We start from the raw sequence: 18,761 nt of genomic DNA on the forward strand, positions 1-18,761 counted from the left end.
CTGTTTTCATACATGCAGTATGCACTTTAAATAAACATAAACATGGAGCAAAATAGCTCTTAAATGTTACCTCTCCCAGTGGCTACAGACATTTGGATCCTCAAGATTTAGGGATAAAGTTGCGGTCACCCAGTGGTACAAAAGTATGAGAGGGAAGTGAACAAACCAGTCCAAATAAAGAACCATCTTTTTCACAGAATAGCCCTGTGTGAAAAGAGAAAACAATTGCTAATATTACTGTTAGGTACTTGTTACAACCAAGTCCAACCTTGCATTGATGGAGGATGAAGCAACCTGTTTCAGATGGGACTGTAGGAGTGGATATATGAAAATAAGAATTGGTGTCTGAATGGTGGAAAGCACAATAAACTTGGCACAGGTGTATCATTGTATAAGTGGGGAAGAACTCATACTTTCAGTGACATGAAGGAGTTGAGAATTGCATTTTAATATCTTCTTCAGCAAGGTAGGGGTTTGTTCTAGGATGCAACAGACTAGCTCACACAGGTCACTTTTGTTTATTTAATATGCAGTGCAGTCATAAGCATGCCTACTCAAAAGTAGGTTCCACTGAGTTAAGTGGCGCTTACTTCCAGCTAGTGAGTATAATTACTATTAATAATTAATTTAATTTAATTTAATTTAATTTGTATACTGCCCTATACCGACAGGTCTCAGGGCAGCTCACAACATAAAATCACACTATAAAAACAGAGAATACATAACAAAAACAAAAACAACCCAATTACCCCCCCCTTCCACAACACATTTTAAAAGGGTATTGGATGTCAATCAGCCAAAGGCCTGGTTAAAGAGGAATGTTTTCGCCTGGCACCTAAAGGTATATAATGAAGATGCCAGCAGATTCTCCCTGGGGAGAGCATTCCACAAATGGAGAACCACTGCAGAAAAGATGCATTGCCACCCTCTGGGCTTATCATGGAGGAGGCATACAAAGAAGGGCCTCAGAAGATGTTCTCAGGGTCCAGGTAGGTTCATATGGAGAAAGGCGGTCCTTGAGGTATTGCGGTCCTGAGCTGTGTAAGTACATACCCTCCAGCATTTACCTGAATAAAATAGGTACGTCCTATTCCATAATAATAATTTTACTATTTCTATCCGGCCCATCTGACTAGGTTGCCCCAGCCTCTCCGGGAGGCTTCCAATATATAGAAAAACATAATAAAACATTAAACATTAAAAAACTTCCCTATACAGGACTGCCTTTAGATGGCTCAAGGGTTGGATAACTCCATATCCTGCAACATTTCTCTGATGAAAATAGGGACATCCTACGATACCCTCAATATTTCTCCAATGAAATTAGGGACATCCTAAGGAAAAGCGGGACATTCTGGGGTCAAATCAGAAACCGGGATAGCTTCTCTAAATTCAGGGACATCCCTGGAAAATAGGGGCGCTTGGAAGGTCTGTAAGTATAGGACTGCAGCCTCAATCAACTTTCCACTGACTATTTATAAATGGGCTTCCTTCACTGCTCTAATTCTGCTTCTAGGGACATAATCAACAGAACTCATAGATGATTAGCACAGCCCTTGGCAGAGCAGAGGGAGAGGGACTAAAAGAATGACAGTGAATACCCTTTAAGATGCATTTGTTTCCAACAGGCCCGAGGGAGCTGGCGTACAGCTTCCGGGTTATGCGGCCAGCATGACTAAGCCGCTTCTGGCGAACCAGAGCAGCGCACGGAAACGCCGTTTACCTTCCCGCCAGAGCGGTACCTATTTATCTACTTGCACTTTGACGTGCTTTTGAACTGCTAGGGTGGCAGGAGCTGGGACTGAGCAACGGGAGCTCACCCCGTCGCGGGGATTCGAACAGCCGACCTTCTGATCAGCAAGTCCTATGTTCTGTGGTTTAACCCACAGCGCCACCCGCATCCCTTCAACAAGCCATAGATCACTGGTAATATTTGCTTGTGCATGGGATGTGACTCTGCTCTTAGATGTTTATGTTTATTGCACAAGACACCAGTGTAGCCACAGCAAGCAAGACTGCTGCCTAGGAACATAGAAAGCCACCTTAAAACAAGCCACACCACTGGTCCAACTAGCTCAGTATTGTCAACACTGACTAACAGCAGCTCTCTGGGATTTTAGACAGACAACATTCCTATCTAGAGATTCCAGGTATTGAAACGGGGATCTTCTGCATTCAAAGCAAACATTCTGCCATTGAGCTGCAAATATCCTGTGAGCAGCAATATCCATTCTAGATTTGCTTCCAGTATCAGAGCACAGTTGAGGAAAAACCAGCATAAGACTGGGCTGAGCTAAATTGCATTTATGGGTTTCTGCACTTCTCAGCTACACAAGCCCTTTGTTCTATGCATGTCAAGATTTGAAAGCTCCTTAAGTAGCATTAATACTGTGGTAGTCAATGAGCTATATTAACCAGGAATGAAAAGTTGTGCACTTGCAGTTTAATTTCCAATGAAGGAGTGATTTCCCTTATTAAAGCAGATTATGCAGGTAAATTGTATTTCCTTTTCTTAAAATGTCAATAAATTTCCTACTGAATGCCTCTAACAAAAAAGATTAATGTAAAAAAGAAGACTCAACTATTTGCATGAACCCCCTAGTGTACAACTTGATTGCATCCTAGTTCTTTTGCTTAATTATTAAGGAAAATCAAAACAGAAAATCAGTACAACTGATTAGCATTGCTAAAGTGTTTATATTAGCAAAAAAAAATGTAGAAGATTTAACTCTATCTACAGTATGCAGAAATACATTTCTAAATGATACATTAATATAACGGTCTCAGGGATTCCTCATAACTGGATGAACAACTCTGACAACACAAACTATAAAGGGGTTGAAAGTTTCATTATCTCAGTTATGTTGTTTATAAAGAACATTTTTAAAGATACCCAGTGACCACTTTTCAAGACCCCCAGATGGAAGATTACATAAGTGAGTGTCACAGTAGATATGACATGTCAAGGTAAATGCTCATACTTATTGGGAGCTTTGTCTGAGCTCCTGCCAACCTAGCAATTAGAAAGCATACCAGCACAAATAGATAAATAGGTATTACTGCAGTGGGAAGGAAAATGGCGTTTCTGTGCGCTCTACCTTCTATCAGTGTTCAATTGCACCAGGAGTGGTTTAGTCATGCAGGCCACATGACCTGGAAAAGTCTGCGGACAAATGCCAGCTCCCTCAGCCTAAAAGCGGAGATGAGAGCTGCATCCCATAGTTGAATTTGACTGGACTTAATCATCCAGGGGTCCTTCACCTTTACCTTATAAAAGGTATTGGGTAGAATCCAATGTTAGTCCTACTCAGAATAGACCTATTGAAAATTAATAGACGTGTCACCTGGGTCCATTAATTTCAATGAGTCTACTATGAGTAAAACTTGGTTAGAGACAAACTACTGACTATCCCACTATAACTGGTGGAAAGATAGCATTGCTTGAGATTATGAGAAATAGTTGCAGTAGTAAAAAAAGGAAAAAAAATCTTTAAAAAATCTGGCAGTGGTAGATAGTTGCATGAAAGAGGACAGAATCTGAAATGAGATGGCACGCTCCTACATAACAATCAACAAAAAGGTAATGGTTAGGGGATGGTTTTCATTCAAGGATACTAGCTTAGCACACTATCGCTAATCCCTTTCACTGAGGGATTTCTTAGTTTTCTTGGATTTGAATGAAACCTAGTGCAGATCTAACATGTCCAGTCCCATAAGCAGGATTGAGGTATTGTGAGTGAACTGTGGGCTTTCATACTCTTTGCCTCCCTCTTAAATGTGAGTTTGCATTTTTTGAAATTCGTTTTTTTGAAAAGCATTGCATTTGCACCATTGTTAATAATAACCATGGTTAGCTTCAAACAAAAGTGCAATCAAGAACGTGAAGTGGATTTGTAAACACTAGTTAAAGTCCACCATTGTCCTGTGAACAGGAACCCATGGGATTTGGCAGACACCCGAGGGCGTCTTAGTCTGGCATGTGGCAGCTATCTGGATCCACCCAATATCAGAAAAGCAAAGAAATTGCTGGTTTAGATTTTCCATTAGTATCCCTGGAAAATAAACCGTACAGTTAAAGAAACACCACATATTTCCATTGGAAAGGAAATTATAGGACAGTAAAAACTTCTTTGGTATGACCACTCCAGATCTCTTTCAAAGTAAGAATCCCCCCCAAAAAAATTAATAAGCAATGGCAATTTATTCACATACGAGTCTACCTTTGTGATCACATACCGTATATACCTTTTTTTAGCATAATTTTAATATTTTCTTTGCTAATCATATATTGAAATGGTGCTCTGTTCTCAAAAGCACTTTGGAGAAGCTGAAATCCCAGTAGTGTGCTAAAGGACTTTATAAATGGGAGTGTGTTTCCATGATCCGCAGAGCCCAGCTATCATCTAAACAGCTGCACATCATATGACAGCTGCAAGAATAGCAGGTTTAAAGTTTTCATCCACTTAGAATGGTGATTATTCTACTCACAGAGCAGCCCACAAAATGAACGGCACTAAACTGGTTTGGAAAACAACAACAATGGGTTTGGGGTGGGCTATTACAGACCCACTAGAACAGAGGTAGTCAACCTGGCACCCTCCAGATGTTGTTGTACTACAACATCCATCATCCCTGGCTTTTGGCCAGGCTGGCTAAGGCTGATGCGGGTTGTAGCCCCACAATGTATGCAAGGCATCTCACAGCTAGAACTGTATGAAATGGCATAAGCTGTTCTTCATACAGCTTTCTTTTTGTGCAATAAGGGTAGTGGAATAGTAAGCAACTTTTACATCAGAATATTTGGCTGCTTGCTATGCAGTAACCACAGGTACTAAATACAAGGAAGGGAAATCAAGAATATGTGGACTAGCCTTGCTCCCTTTGTGCCACACACAAGCTGGCATCATGTTCCCTGTTTAATAATAATAATAATAATAATAATAATAATAATAATAATAGCCCACGCATATGACTGGGTTGCCATAGCCACTCTGGGTGACTTAACGACAAAATATAAAAACACAGTGAGACATCAAAAAACTTCCTGATACAAGGCCTACTTCCGATGTCTTCTAAAATTTGTGTAGTTATTTATCTCCTTGACATCGGAAAGGAGGGTGTTCCACAGGGAGGGTGCCACTAACGAAAAGACCCTCTGCCTGGTTCCCTGTAACTTCACTTCTCACAGTGAGGAAACTGCCAGAAGGCCTACAGAGCTGGACCTAAGTGTCTGGGCTGAACGATGGAGGTGGAGGCGTTTCTTCAGCTACAGTACTGAAGCTGTTTAGGGCTTTAAAAGTCAGCAGCAATACTTTGAATTGTGCTCAGAAACGTACTGGGAGCCAGTGTAGAATGCTCAGCATCATTCCCAAAGAAGGGTGGCCATGCAAGTTCAAAGCAAGACTACGCAAACACAGATATATGCACACACAGGGCTACCTCCACAGGGATGAAGATCCCGGTCAGTGTTCTCACTCTCATGGTGGGGAATCTCGAGCCCATAAGCCAAAAACGGCCTTCCAGGGTTCTCCCTCTGGCCCTCCAGTTTATGCCAAAGCCTTCATGAGTCCTTTTGCCTGCCCGGAATGAGTCCTTGAACTGTGATAATCACTCCAACTTGCTTGCCTAGATGGGAGGGATGCATGTCAAAGCATGTCTATAAACCCCTCTGGCTTTTGTATAGCTGCAATACTGTACAAATGCAGGAGTCACATCCATTTCTTTTCCCACCTTTCCTTCTGCCTCACCCACATTCCCCACTGGAAAGTGGCCCTTGCAATGTTGCCCTCCAGAGAATTTTGCCTTTGGGGCTGAAAAATGTTGCCCACACTTGCTGTAGAGAACTCTGTGTGCATACACCAGTACTTGCACAGGTATCCTTCCATCTAAGGTAAAAAATGCAAAGACAGGGAACATGCCTAGGACACACAGGTAAAGGTAAAGGACCCCTGGACGGTTAGGTCCAGTCAAAGGTACTATGGGGTTGTGACACTCCCACTTTCAGGCCAAGGGAGCCGGTGTTTGTCCACAGACAGCTTTCTGGGTCATGTGGCCAGCATGACTAAACCGATTCTGGCACAATGGGACACCATGACGGAAACCAGAGAACACAGAAATGCCATTTATCTTCCTGCCACAGCGGTACCTATTTATCTACTTGCACTGGCATGCTTTTGAACTGCTATGTTGGCAGGAGCTGGAACAGAGCAATGAGAGCTCACCCTGTTGCGGGGATTCGAACCACCAACCTTCTGATTGGCAAGCCCAAGAGGCTAAGTGGTTTAGACCACAGCACCACCAGCATCCCTAGAACATGCATCAGCATCCAGAGGCACAACCAGCACCCCACATTATTGTACATCTACACCCCATCAAACAGCATTTTCAACCCCATGGCAGGAGCTCTAAGCATGTGCAAATGTACTACAGACTGGTTCAGAACGTGCAGCAGCAGGCAGTGAGGTCACTAAATGCTCAGTGTCTATAGGACAGGACCAGTCCAACGATTATTGCTAACTCTTTCATACAGTCTGGTCCCACAGGTATTGAAACCTAAGTATGGCTTTTGCTGTACACAATCTCTGCTCATAATGTATTCTTAGACAATAAACAACGAACACAAGGCAGGAATGTGGGACTTTGGACATAGAAACAAAAATGTTATCTTTTGTTGACAGACAGAAACATTAATTAAAGCAACCAATGCTGACCTTTATCAAAACTTGTATCTGACCCAATCTTGTCAGCAGTGATTAGTCTCATGTTAACTTGTGGCTATGAATAAACTTGATTGCTTTTATCGATTCTGCTTGCAGTGTTAATAGATAACGGGCATTAAATGCAGTAGGAGCAGTGCACTAGGAAATCATTTTCACACATGTATATATTTTCGCATTCTGTCACATACCTTATAATCTGGCTCATGGCACATAAAGTAGAATATAAATTTGCAAGGCAAATCGTTAACTCATTTGGTATGGAGGACTGCCATAACCAACATTAGGTCTTTACTGACGATCTCAATTAAAGGAAAATATACCTTATGCACTTGATAAAGTTAATATAATGAAGAATATTTTAAGGGCATAGAATGAAGGCCAAGGCATCAAATGTCAAAACTGTATTTTGAAAAAATGCAAGCAAACTTATCTATGAATATATAGAAAAGAGAGCTCAAAAAATAGTTTTAAAATAACAGTATACTTGAAGAGCCGTAGAGTAATATTCTTTATAAATGCAATAGCATCTTATTTTTTAAAAAATGCTGGCCATAAATAATAGAAGACTGTGGTGCACATAAACAAAAACAGGAACTATATCAGAAAAGAAACGAAGACTAGTCCTTCTGTTTCTAGGCATTCCAAAAGAAGTTATGTTAAAAGTATTAGCAACTTTAGGAAATTTAGGATATACATAACATTAGAGACCTGAAATAAACATTTTATGAAAGAGCTAAAAGTTAATTACTGCTTGCAGAAACAAAACAAACCTATCAATATAAAAGTTTGAGCTTTTCAGAATATTTATTTGGATTATGTTTTACATCAGTTTCACATTAAAATTGGTTTGATGAATTCACCTAGGATAGAGCTTTCCAAACTTTTCATGTTGGTGACACACTTTTTAGACATGAGTCATTTCACGACACAGTAATTCAGTTTTACTAGCAAACTGGGGGTTAAACTAACCTTTTTCTAGCTCTGGGAGGAGCATGGGGAGCATTCGCACAACACACTGACTAATGTGTCACGACACAGTGTTTGAAAAGCTTTGACCTAGGGATTTCCCCAAACAGTTCTTTTAACAGAACAGAGTTCATCCTCCTCAGAGATAGCATACCTTGTGCTTTTATAAAAAAAATTCAAAATAGACTCCACATTTTCTCAAAGGGTATAGCCAGGCCATTTTTTCCTTGCATGATCTACTACAGAAAGCCATGGAAGAAAGTGGCTCACCAGACACCACATTTCATGATCCAGAGCCTACAAATGCAATAAAAGTATACAGAATGGGGATATGTCATCACTGCAGCATGTTCTGCCCTGCTGTACATACCTTTCCTCATTCCACAATGAGGAACCGGTGAATGAATGAAATTACTTTTAAAACAGCATCTGATATTTGGCATTTAAAATAGAAAATAATGCTATATACACTAATTTAATAGTGATAAACAAACCTATACATTATGCACAGAAAACACTTTGATAATTTCATACCAATTTGATATCAAAGTTCTCAATTGTTATTCATATCAATCTAACTTTTCTTAATGCTACTTTAAAAAAAGAAAAAAGATGCCCCATGTCATTAAACTCTCACATTCATTTCCTTTAATGTGAACAGAATCTGCTTTAGAGACAGCCTGCTTCATCATTAAAAGGATCCAACAAAGGCATTGCCTTAGAAACCCTAACAATCAAAGACTTTTTGTTGTAATTAATATTTTTTCCAAGATAAATCATCCTATTAAAATATGTAAATTGGCTCTGGTTTCAGGTTATCTGAAACCTTCTGAAAGTGAATTTGGAAGCTAATTCCTTGCTGTGAGCAGTAATTTGAAGGGAAATGAACGATGAGTGTATTTTTATTAACATAAGCAAAAAAAAGATTTCAGTCCTTTAACCATGTTCCTTATAGAGTACTTATTGAATTATTTAAATCTGACTGCACCCCCTTTTGAAACTGGATAGTACTGATAAAGGGTGCTTATCTGTCATTACAAAAATGGATTGTCATTGGTACCATTGTCTAAGGAAGCACCTAGGAGTTATACTGCATTCAATAATCCAAGTTTTACAGCTATTTCAATTCCATTTCTCCTAAAATAAAATCTGCAGCTATGGACTTAATGAGGCACTTTGTTAAAGTTATTCTCTATAGTAAAAATTAAGAGAAAAAGGGGGGGGGGAGAGAAAGTTCTACAGCTTAATTGCAACATGTGTTATGAAGCACTTTACAGTGATTGACTGGAGAGAGAGAAGGTGTGAATTGTGTGTGTGTGTGTGTGTGTGTGTCAAACTCTGTGCCAAAAAAAGGCTTACATACTACATGAGCAGACTTTACATCCCAACTGGTATTAATGGTTTCTTTTACATTATATACTGTTAGTCACTGAAAGCTACCCAGATATTATGCATGGATTCTGTCATGAAAGACTTAAAAGACACTGATTGCTGGGTAGCTTTTTGTTGCCGATTACCCTAATTTACTACCTTCAGAAACCATCATTAATGGTCCCTATTACATCAAAGTACATTAAAGTTAAAATATATATAGGGTAGGAGCCAGATACATCTGTGGGATTTGAGAATATAATCACCCAGCAATGTTGCATTGATTTCAACTGGAGCACAAGTACACTTACTACAGTGGTACCTTGGTTCTCAAACACCTTGGTTCTCAAACGCCAAAAACCCGGAAGTGTTTTTCAGAAGCCAAACATCCGATGCAGCTGCCGGCTATTGTTTCCGGGGCACCAGCAGCAATCAGAAGCTGCACCTTGGTTTTTGAACATTTTGGAAGTCAAACGGACTTCCAGAATGGATTAAGTTTGGCACTTTTGTTTTTGCTATTTATTTTGCGTTTTGGTTTTTGAGGCTTTTTCGGTTAATTTGTTTTTGTGACTGGGTGGGTTCAGCTACTGATTGATTGATTGATTGATTGATTGTGTGACTGTGGAAATGGATGAAAGCCCCCCATCCAAACAATAGCTATCAACAGTGCAGGTAAGAAAAAATAATAATTTTAATTTTGATCATCTACAATACTGTCATTTATTTTATAGTACAGTACATTGATTATTGCTTTCATTTTATGGATCAGTGGTCGCATTATTCAGTAAAGTTCATGTTAAATTGCTGTTTTAGGGGTTATTTTCAAAAGTCTGGAACAGATTCATCCATTTTGCATTACTTTCTATGGGAAAGCGCGCCTTGGTTTTGGAACACTTTGGTTTTGGAACAGACTTCTGGAAAGGATTAAGTTTGAGAACCAAGGTACCACTGTATTTTGGACTGCATTCATAATATTCAGCCGCTGCTACAGAACAAGACAAATAAACCCAGACAAAAATATTGCTGGGGGTGGGGGGATAAATTTCTTCTCTCTTAATGCCCTTTTCCTATATAACTTTTTGACCACATTGAGCATGATTCTTTAAAGCCTTGTATTCAAACCTTGTATTCTGCCTAACTGACAGAATACAGTTAGGAAACAGTTGTTATTTACAATATCTGTCTGGTGAAAAAAAAAGATTAAGAGATCAAGTTTCCCTTGACTTCCAAACTAGTCGAGCCACAGCTGGTGCATCAGATTTTGAGCAACTGTTTCACATACACACAACAAGACTTCTGTCTTTCCGTGGGGTTTGCTCAGGTCATCTGCATGTGGTGTGGATTAAAGTAGCAATAAAGCTCTATTATAAAAGTAGGCTAAACAGTGAATTTATACACCAAACTCCTGTGACACTGGTAAATTCTGTCATCTGACACTCTCTTCAGAGGGGTTTCCGTATCTTGCACACAGAGAAAGGTCTCTTTTAAGTACAATTGAAAACAGTCCAAAATCTGTGATTAATCCTGTGTACTGTCAGGCTGAATATAAATAATGCAGAAGAAAGTTCAAGATAAATGTAATGTTATGTGGGAGAAAAAATGTTTTAAGAAGTACTACCTTCCAAATGTACCTTTCAAATGGGCACAGTATCTTCAATTTACACACAGGCCTCTGTCATCCAATGAATTGTCCCTTAAAACTACTAAAGCTTAAACAAGTAAATTACCAAATGTGGCTAGCAAGATTACTTTTTTTGCATTTGTCAAAGCTTTGCTAGTATGTACTGGGCCTTGGAAGCTTTTTTATTCCAGCATTGTGAGAATGAGATGTGTATGACAGGAGAGATGTGCAAATTTATGACATACAGCTGTGAAAATGTGCTTTGAGTTTAAAGGAAAATTCAAATGCTGAGGTTCATATTTTTAAAAAATATCTTTGTTAAATAGGTGAAGCACGCCTCCATACTATGAAGTTAGTGAACACACATTTCTTCCATTTGGTACACCTTTCAAATTAGCCCACCAAAGTATTGCTAGCCTGCTGGGAACTGATAGAGAAACAAAGAGCTCCATCCTTCTTGAGACAACCTGATGCATTTTTATGTTGAAAATGGGGAAAGCGTGTGTCCCTTCTCCTGTGGCAAGCTTGGTTTCTATGCTAGATGCATAGTAGAATGGAGTACTCTGTCCCTCCTCCACCAGCTTACTCATTTGTCACCTATGGCTACCATGTTTGATTACAACATTGGAGTAGCAGACATTCGCCGTAAGAGATTGGCATATCATTCATGATGTGCTTCAACACAGTTGTGTTTTTTTTTCATGGTTTTCTGCGTACGTATGTACTGCAGTAACAATTCAATGAATGGAGTTCATATCCTTACCTTAGTCTAATCTAGAATACCAAAACATCTGAGAGAAGGAGCCAACTATGGCAGCGATTTGCCCTTTAGACATCCTCATCTGAAAAGGAAGAAGTTGGCAGCTGCCCAGATGAGCCACGGAGAGGAACCCCCCTCCCTTTAGACCTTCTCTCACAAGTGAGGTGGGGGCAGTCCAGGTGATCTATGGAGAAACCCGCTATAGACTTCCTCCCATGATGAGGAAAGAGGTGGCAGCAGGTTGCCCAGGCAACCATGGAGTCCTACTTGGGAGTGAAGGATCAATTGGTGGCATCTGTAAAGTGGACAGTGGTGGCAGCAGAACAATTGCCGAGGACTGTTGTGACTGTTCCTCTGCAGATTGCCTGGGCTTCCTGCCACCAACACTGCCCCCTCCAATGCTACTGCGAAGGCCTGGCAGCTCTCTGAAGGTTGTCATCAAGCTGTAGTTTTCTGTGGCCGAGCAAACTGCAGCATGGCGACACTCACATTTTGGGTGTGTAAATGTGTGTAAATGTTAAGGAATCTTTCACAGACTGCAGTCCTACTTATCTGAAAGTCAGTTACATTGAACCGAATGCATCTTAATTCTGAGACAACACGCAAAGGATTGCACTATTAATATGTTATGTTGTATTTTCATTATTCTGCTTTGGACAGGAATCCCTAACATACTTCCCAGGAAGTAAATGCAGTGGGAAAGTGGGAATACTCCAGTCTCGCTCTATGGGAAGAAATACAGTGTCAACTGCTTTGTTTTATCTGTATACACCAACAATCTCTGCAACTATACGCCATAAATATAAATATGGCTGGATTTTATGCTCCTATAATAGCTATTAGATGTCTAAATGGCATGGGTTTATCTATTGCTGCCCATGCAGAATGTAATTCCACGCATGCAGTATGACTTCATCTTTCTATTCTCCCCACTGCACCCCCTGTGGGCCTTCAAAATTTGCTCCAGAGAGCTGGGGGACCCTCTGGAACAGATTTCACAGCCACACAAAGGCTGCAGGAGGGAGAAGATGAAAGCCTGTCTCCTGAGCAGAAATCTGCTTGCACAACACTGGATTCCACCCAAAACTATTAAGTACTGTTCTATAAAAATAGAGCAATGGTGAAACTAGAAAACAACTATATTGAGTAATTTTCAAAAATAATTGCTCAGCTCTCCCATACTATCTTACAAACATTAAAAAGCCAGTTTTATGTGACTGTCATTTTTTTAAAGTGCTTATTTTAATGAAGGTGACTTATCTGCAGAAAAAAATTCAATAATTAAAATCCACTAAAGTCATTAATGATGTTCTGCAGCCCAAGAACACCCTTTAACAATAGTTCATGAAAAGCTCCCAGGCATCACTTTCAAAGTACTTCTCTAATAGAACACAATGCCTTTTACTCACCCCACCCGCCATGTCTGCATGACTCAGAAACAAGGGTGTTTTTTAAAAAAAATTAAAATGGTTAAATAAAGCTCCTTCTCTTCAAAGTTGCCTCTTACAGAATAGAAACAGGCTGTCTATCTCGGCCCTACACTTGTGAAGCCTTTATTCGTCTAACGACTCTAACCCATTCAGCTGTGTTGTCACAGTGATCACTTTTCCTAGGAGGCTGGATCTAGTCAATGGAAAGAATGTCTGAAGCAGATAGCCTAGACAGGCTCTGTTTCTGGGTTCAGGGCTTGTGGTGTGTTAACATTCTCCTCAATTTTTTCCTTAACCACTGACAATGATCAAAAGTTTATTGAACATGTTTTACCATGATTACTTCCCTAGTTAGAAATCATCGATGGCAATTCTCAGGAATCATTAGAGACTTGCACTGACTTGATTCAAGTGTGTTAGTAGCTCCAAATTGTTAGGCTTTTTGGAAAATTTGCATATTTCAACATGCATTACTTTAATCATATTTTACAGTCATTATAAGTAAAAGTGAGGTTAGCCAAAATGGTAAATCTAGGAGAGTGTGATAAATTATGTGTTGTCTGTAGAATATAGGAAGTAGTGATTATAACAGTAAGAACTCAGATTCCTGTTCTTAATAATGCTCATGGTATAAAAAGAGGAATCTTTAAATGAAACTACTCTTAGTTTAAAAATCACCAAATAATTGAGTAGTTTAATTGATATAAATTGATTTCAATTGGTCTACTCTGAATATGCCTTACCTGGCTATCACCCTCTCTTATAAATTGTAGCACAACTAAACAGCAAAACCGAGTTTCAGATATCTCAGTGGATTATATGATCCTCCTGGAAGCAAATTTTGTTGACACCTTTTTCCAAATGTATATAAATAAATAAAGTTTTTTTAATAGATTAGTGACAGCTAACTGAATAAACAAGATAAATTATTTAACACAATTCCATTGGCAATGACAAAGAAACTGCTTTTGTTTTCCTTTCACCACTGCAAACACCCTTGTGAGTTATAACATCAATTATTCAATTAATGTAGTGTAAGTCAGGGTTAATTAAGATAACTTCGCTAAATCTGAGCTGCTAGTTCATTCAAATCCTGCAAGCAAGCCCAGCAAGGCTTCTGATTTAAGCTATCAAGTTGCTGAGGCTTAGCAAAGTTTTTCAACCTCCTATCTTCTCCCATGCCAGAAAGCTAAACAACAAATCCCCAGATGAAAACTTATGAACAAAGTAGAAAAATATTTCTGACTACATCTTGGATATTGTGACACTACATAAAAGAAAACATTTTTGCAAGTGTATAGGATCAGATTTGATTCAAATATTAAAACATAACTAGTCTAGTTCTATGACTAGATGGGGTAAAAGGTAAAGGTAAAGGTACCCCTGCCCATACGGGCCAGTCTTGACAGACTCTAGGGTTGTGCGCCCATCTCACTCAAGAGGCCGGGGGCCAGCGCTGTCCGCAGACACTTCCGGGTCACGTGGCCAGCGTGACATCGCTGCTCTGGCGAGCCAGAGCCGCACACGGAAACGCCGTTTACCTTCCGGCTAGTAAGCAGTCCCTATTTATCTACTTGCACCCGGGAGTGCTTTCGAACTGCTAGGTTGGCAGGCGCTGGGACCGAACAACGGGAGCGCACCCCGCCGCGGGGATTCGAACCGCCAACCTTTCGATCGGCAAGCCCTAGGCGCTGAGGCTTTTACCCACAGTGCCACCCGCGTCCCTACACTAGATGGGGTAGTGGGGTTTAAAGAGTGCAATCTTTTCTCTTTTGTACTGTCAAAGATTTAAATGAGGAATTATAGGCTGGACCTCGTTTTTCCACAACTTGTGGAACCACATTCTTTCCTCTGAAAATTCAGCAAAGACCTATTGGAAAGTGAATGCAAGAGAAAGGAGGCTAATTGAATCTTTCCCCAGATGCAGTACAAAATGTCCACAAACCACTCAGATATTTTAAGACTTGCACTTCTTAATCTTCTCTTCTGTAGGCAAAACATACCCAGCTTTTTCAACTCTTCTACAAGGCTTTTTTTTTTAATGGGTTACCAGACCACTCTTTTGGACATGCTCTGGTTTATCCAGATTCTTCAAAAAATGTGGCAACCAGAACTTGATAAAGTATTTCATATGTATGCAAAAAAGGGGGGGACTGTTACTTCCTGTAATTTAGACATTGTGTATCTGTTGATACAGACAAAGAATGCAATAGCTTTTCTAACAGCTGCACTACACCACTGGCTCATGTTCAGCTTGTATTCCACTGAGTCACCTAGACTGTGTGCACTGCTACAAGCTCAGTGTCCTTCATATTATAGTAGTGCTTTTCATTTATTTGTACCTAAATGCAAGATATGGCGTTCATCTCCAGAGTGTTTCATCTTCCTGGTTTCAGTTCAGAGTTCCAGACTATCATTTTGAGTATTGATTTTGTCTTCTATGGTGTCTGTCAGAACTGGACTGAGGGCAACAGTGTGAGGTGAGCCAGGAGCCAGGAATCATGAGACAAGCTGGAAGTCAGAATCAACAAGCAAGGAAGGACTCAGTGGCTCCAATCCAGCAGTACATGTGCACAACAGTAAACTGCTGTCGATATGTGACCTCTAGTTAGAGCATCACTGAGAACTGTGCTGGTCATCTTTACAGGGGATCCAGGATGAATGATTTTTTCTCTCCCCTTCTTGTGTTATTGCTATGATCTCATCACATAGTAGCCATCACTGCATGCTTTATAGGTTCAAATATCAAATGCACATAAATCCTTAACGAGCTACGGATATGCATATGAAAGCTTGCTTTCAAATATATATGCCCCTAGATGGGCCGGCCAATTATATTTTGGAATCATTGTTAGGTGATGATTCAAAATATACTGCATGAATGCAAGGACACATATAATGCCTGTTTTACACACAGTCAAAAATACAAATGCTAGAAATGGCAGGATAAGTTAAATAGCACTGCCCTGAGATTCATTACTGGGATAAAAAAAAAGTGCAGCTATCTTCAACATGGTATGTTCTGAGGGCAGTTCCCATCAACTGTAGCTAGGGATGTTGGATAATTCCAAAGGAAACAGAAACAAGAGTGGAAATTGCCAGTGTTTGTTGATTTTTATTTTTTACTTCTGGAACAAATACCATCGGTATTCACTGCTGGCGCTTTCAGTCCACAAAACAATACATAAATGATGACCCCACCCCCATTTGTATTGCGGTGCACTAGGGTCAGGTAGCATGATTAACTGTAATTAAGTACATAAAATTCCACCACAGCAGACAGCAAGATGAATAACAGTTTTTGTCAGAAGCTGAATTGCAGTGGAGTGGAAAAAAATGATGCATGTGCTGAACATAAAGGAAGTAAAACAAACATTGCTTTCTTATATTCCCAGCCCAAGCCTGCATGGCCAATGATCACGAATGATGGAATATCAGGAATAACATCTGGAAGCCAACAGGTTGGGGAAGGCTAAATTGGAGCAAAGCAAAAGTTCAATAATGCCTATGTTTTAATGTTACAGCTTCCAATTTAACCTTTCATTTGATAATCCCTTCATTGCCTGATCTATGAGACTGCCAGCCAATGAAGACAGTATCACATTAAAGGGTAAAAATGGAACATGGAACATCAAAATGTAACTCATTGGCTAACTTACTGCATATGACCTGCACCTGTTATCTCACTATGAGCAGGATAATTAAAGCAAATCTGGACTTCTTTGGTTTAATCTGTGACTGATCCCATAATATTGTTATGAGTTTAGCTGCCTTGATCACCGTCGATCTGAGTACTGACAAAAGAACATTAATATGTCTTAATGACTATCTATGGTAGCCTTAAAACAGTTTGCAAGAAATAATTAACTTTGGAGTCTGAAACTGAGACAGAGGCAGAAGCTGAGAGAAAGCTAAAAGCTTCTAGCTGGAATTAGCTGGAACAAAGGATGCAACATTGGGGGTGGCCACACAAGTTGCTCTCTGAAAATCTGCTGGCTTTTAGAGCTCTGCTTGATTCTAAATCTCAATTGTCTTTATTTGTACGTCATATATTGCATAAAGCAAATATTACAAGGATACTGTAAGCCTCCCATTTTTTTGTCAACTCAAGGAAATGAAACCCAGGAGTCCTGGAAGAACTGCCTGGAAGAAGGAAGAGTGTTAACAAAGTAGACTTTCTAAGCTTGGATCTGCCAAGTTTTGCCTGAATATAGGTTTGAGCAGGCTGCATCTCCAGCTAGCCATGCATAATGGCTTCTTTGTCTAACTGTCACATGAGCAGCGTTGTGTTACTATGATTGTTACTCCAGGCTTAAAATGGAAAGCATGCTTTCCAACAGACCACCTACTTCTGTGTTTCATAATTAATACTGTTGTACTCCTTTCATAGTTAATCAGTTTAGGAGATTAATGCAGTTCTGGAGAACTGTGATAAAAACGGTTCTGATAATTCAGGGAGTTTCTAACATGATTATAATTACTCAAAATAAAAAGGCTTGTGTTTTTGTACCTGAGACCCAAAATTTCAAGTGTTAAGGAAGCAACATGCTGTGTACAAGCATTATACAATCGAGTGGAAGAAACAAGAATTTCAGAACTACAGCTGACGTCTTCACCCTTTGATTATGTATTACGATTCAGGTGGTCTTAAACGCTTATGGTATCTCAACTTTCCAAAAATATACGTGTCTGTTACTAGCAGGGTCATCTTTAGCAGATGCAGCGCTGGGGTGCAAATATCTGCCCAGCACCCCCAAATTAACACAGACGGGGGGGGGGCGAAGCTGTGCACTGCCAGACATGGGGGGGGGGGGCAACTCTCCCCCATGCTGCTGCAGGAGAGCAATCCCCGCAGAGGCTTGGGAAGGAAGCTGCATGCCTGCCAGCCATACAGTTGGCGGGGCGCAGGTGGGCATGCAGGGAAAGGGAAACGTCCCCCACTCACTGGGGGGCCCCTGAGAAGCCGGCACCCTGGCACAACGCACCACTAAGCCCTATGGGAAAGTCGGTTCTGGTTACTAGGAATATTAAGCACAAAGGAAAGGATAGAGCTAAGATGTCTGTTTTACATGCAGATAGTTCCAAATTCAAACATTAATATCTCCAGGTAGGTCTGGGAGAATTCCCTGTGTGAATCCTGGAAAGCTATTGCCAGTCAGTGTAGAAAATACTGTGCTAGCTGGAAGCATTGGTCTGACTCAGACCTTCCTATATTTCTTCCTATATTTCTACAGGACTAAGCTTCCTATGTATCTACAGGATTGACCACTGTTCTTCAAGTAGCAGATTGCAACCCAGCCTAAGGAAGTTGTAGCACTGGTATAAATAGGTTGATACCAGATGTCAAGGAAGGAAGGCCACCTGCATTTTTAATAGGCAAACCGAAAGGGGTGTTTAAAAGGTGCAGTGTGTGCATGTGGTGCTCAAAACAGTTTCTCCAGTTTGTAAAGTGCCTACTGCCCCAGAAATGTTGCTGACCCCCGTCTGAAAGTCAGAAACACTGACTTGAAAGTTTAAAAATTGAAAAGCAGGTTTTAAGTTCCAGAGTTTAGTTAAAAGTAGCTCCTAAGTTTGAAAAAGTTAAATATTAATAGTGTATATGTTTGTATACATACAGATTTATATCCGTTAAAAAAACAACAACCATGTAACACTGTGAAAAAGAGGCTCAATACAGCACAAGTGGGATTTGCTTCTTGAGAGGTACCAGGAAATAATTAAAGGTTACACCCACTTTCTCTGACTGGAGATCACTGACTGAGCAAGCTCTGTAAAATGTCCATTTAAGAAATGCTTAAATTGATTTATGAAGTAGACGCTGTCTGATGCTGTAGGTCAGGGGTTGTTAACCTAGTCCCTACCCCCCAGTAGTGTGCGTTTCAGGATTCTAGGTG

General features: G+C 40.1%; 1 protein-coding gene across 1 annotated transcript in view; it reads right to left on the reverse strand.

Annotated features, from left to right (window-relative positions):
* Positions 1 to 18,761, reverse strand: part of MEGF10 (multiple EGF like domains 10) — a 113,691-nt gene that overhangs the window by 85,006 nt on the left and 9,924 nt on the right. Inside the window, exon 2 of the mRNA XM_083403709.1 lies at positions 71 to 204. Within this exon, the coding sequence (XP_083259835.1) occupies positions 71 to 186 (116 nt within the window). The 5' untranslated portion in view covers positions 187 to 204. The remainder of the gene's footprint in view (positions 1 to 70; positions 205 to 18,761) is intronic.

Source organism: Podarcis tiliguerta, assembly GCF_965153285.1.
Source record: "Podarcis tiliguerta genome assembly, chromosome: 11".
Lineage (NCBI taxonomy): Eukaryota > Metazoa > Chordata > Lepidosauria > Squamata > Lacertidae > Podarcis > Podarcis tiliguerta.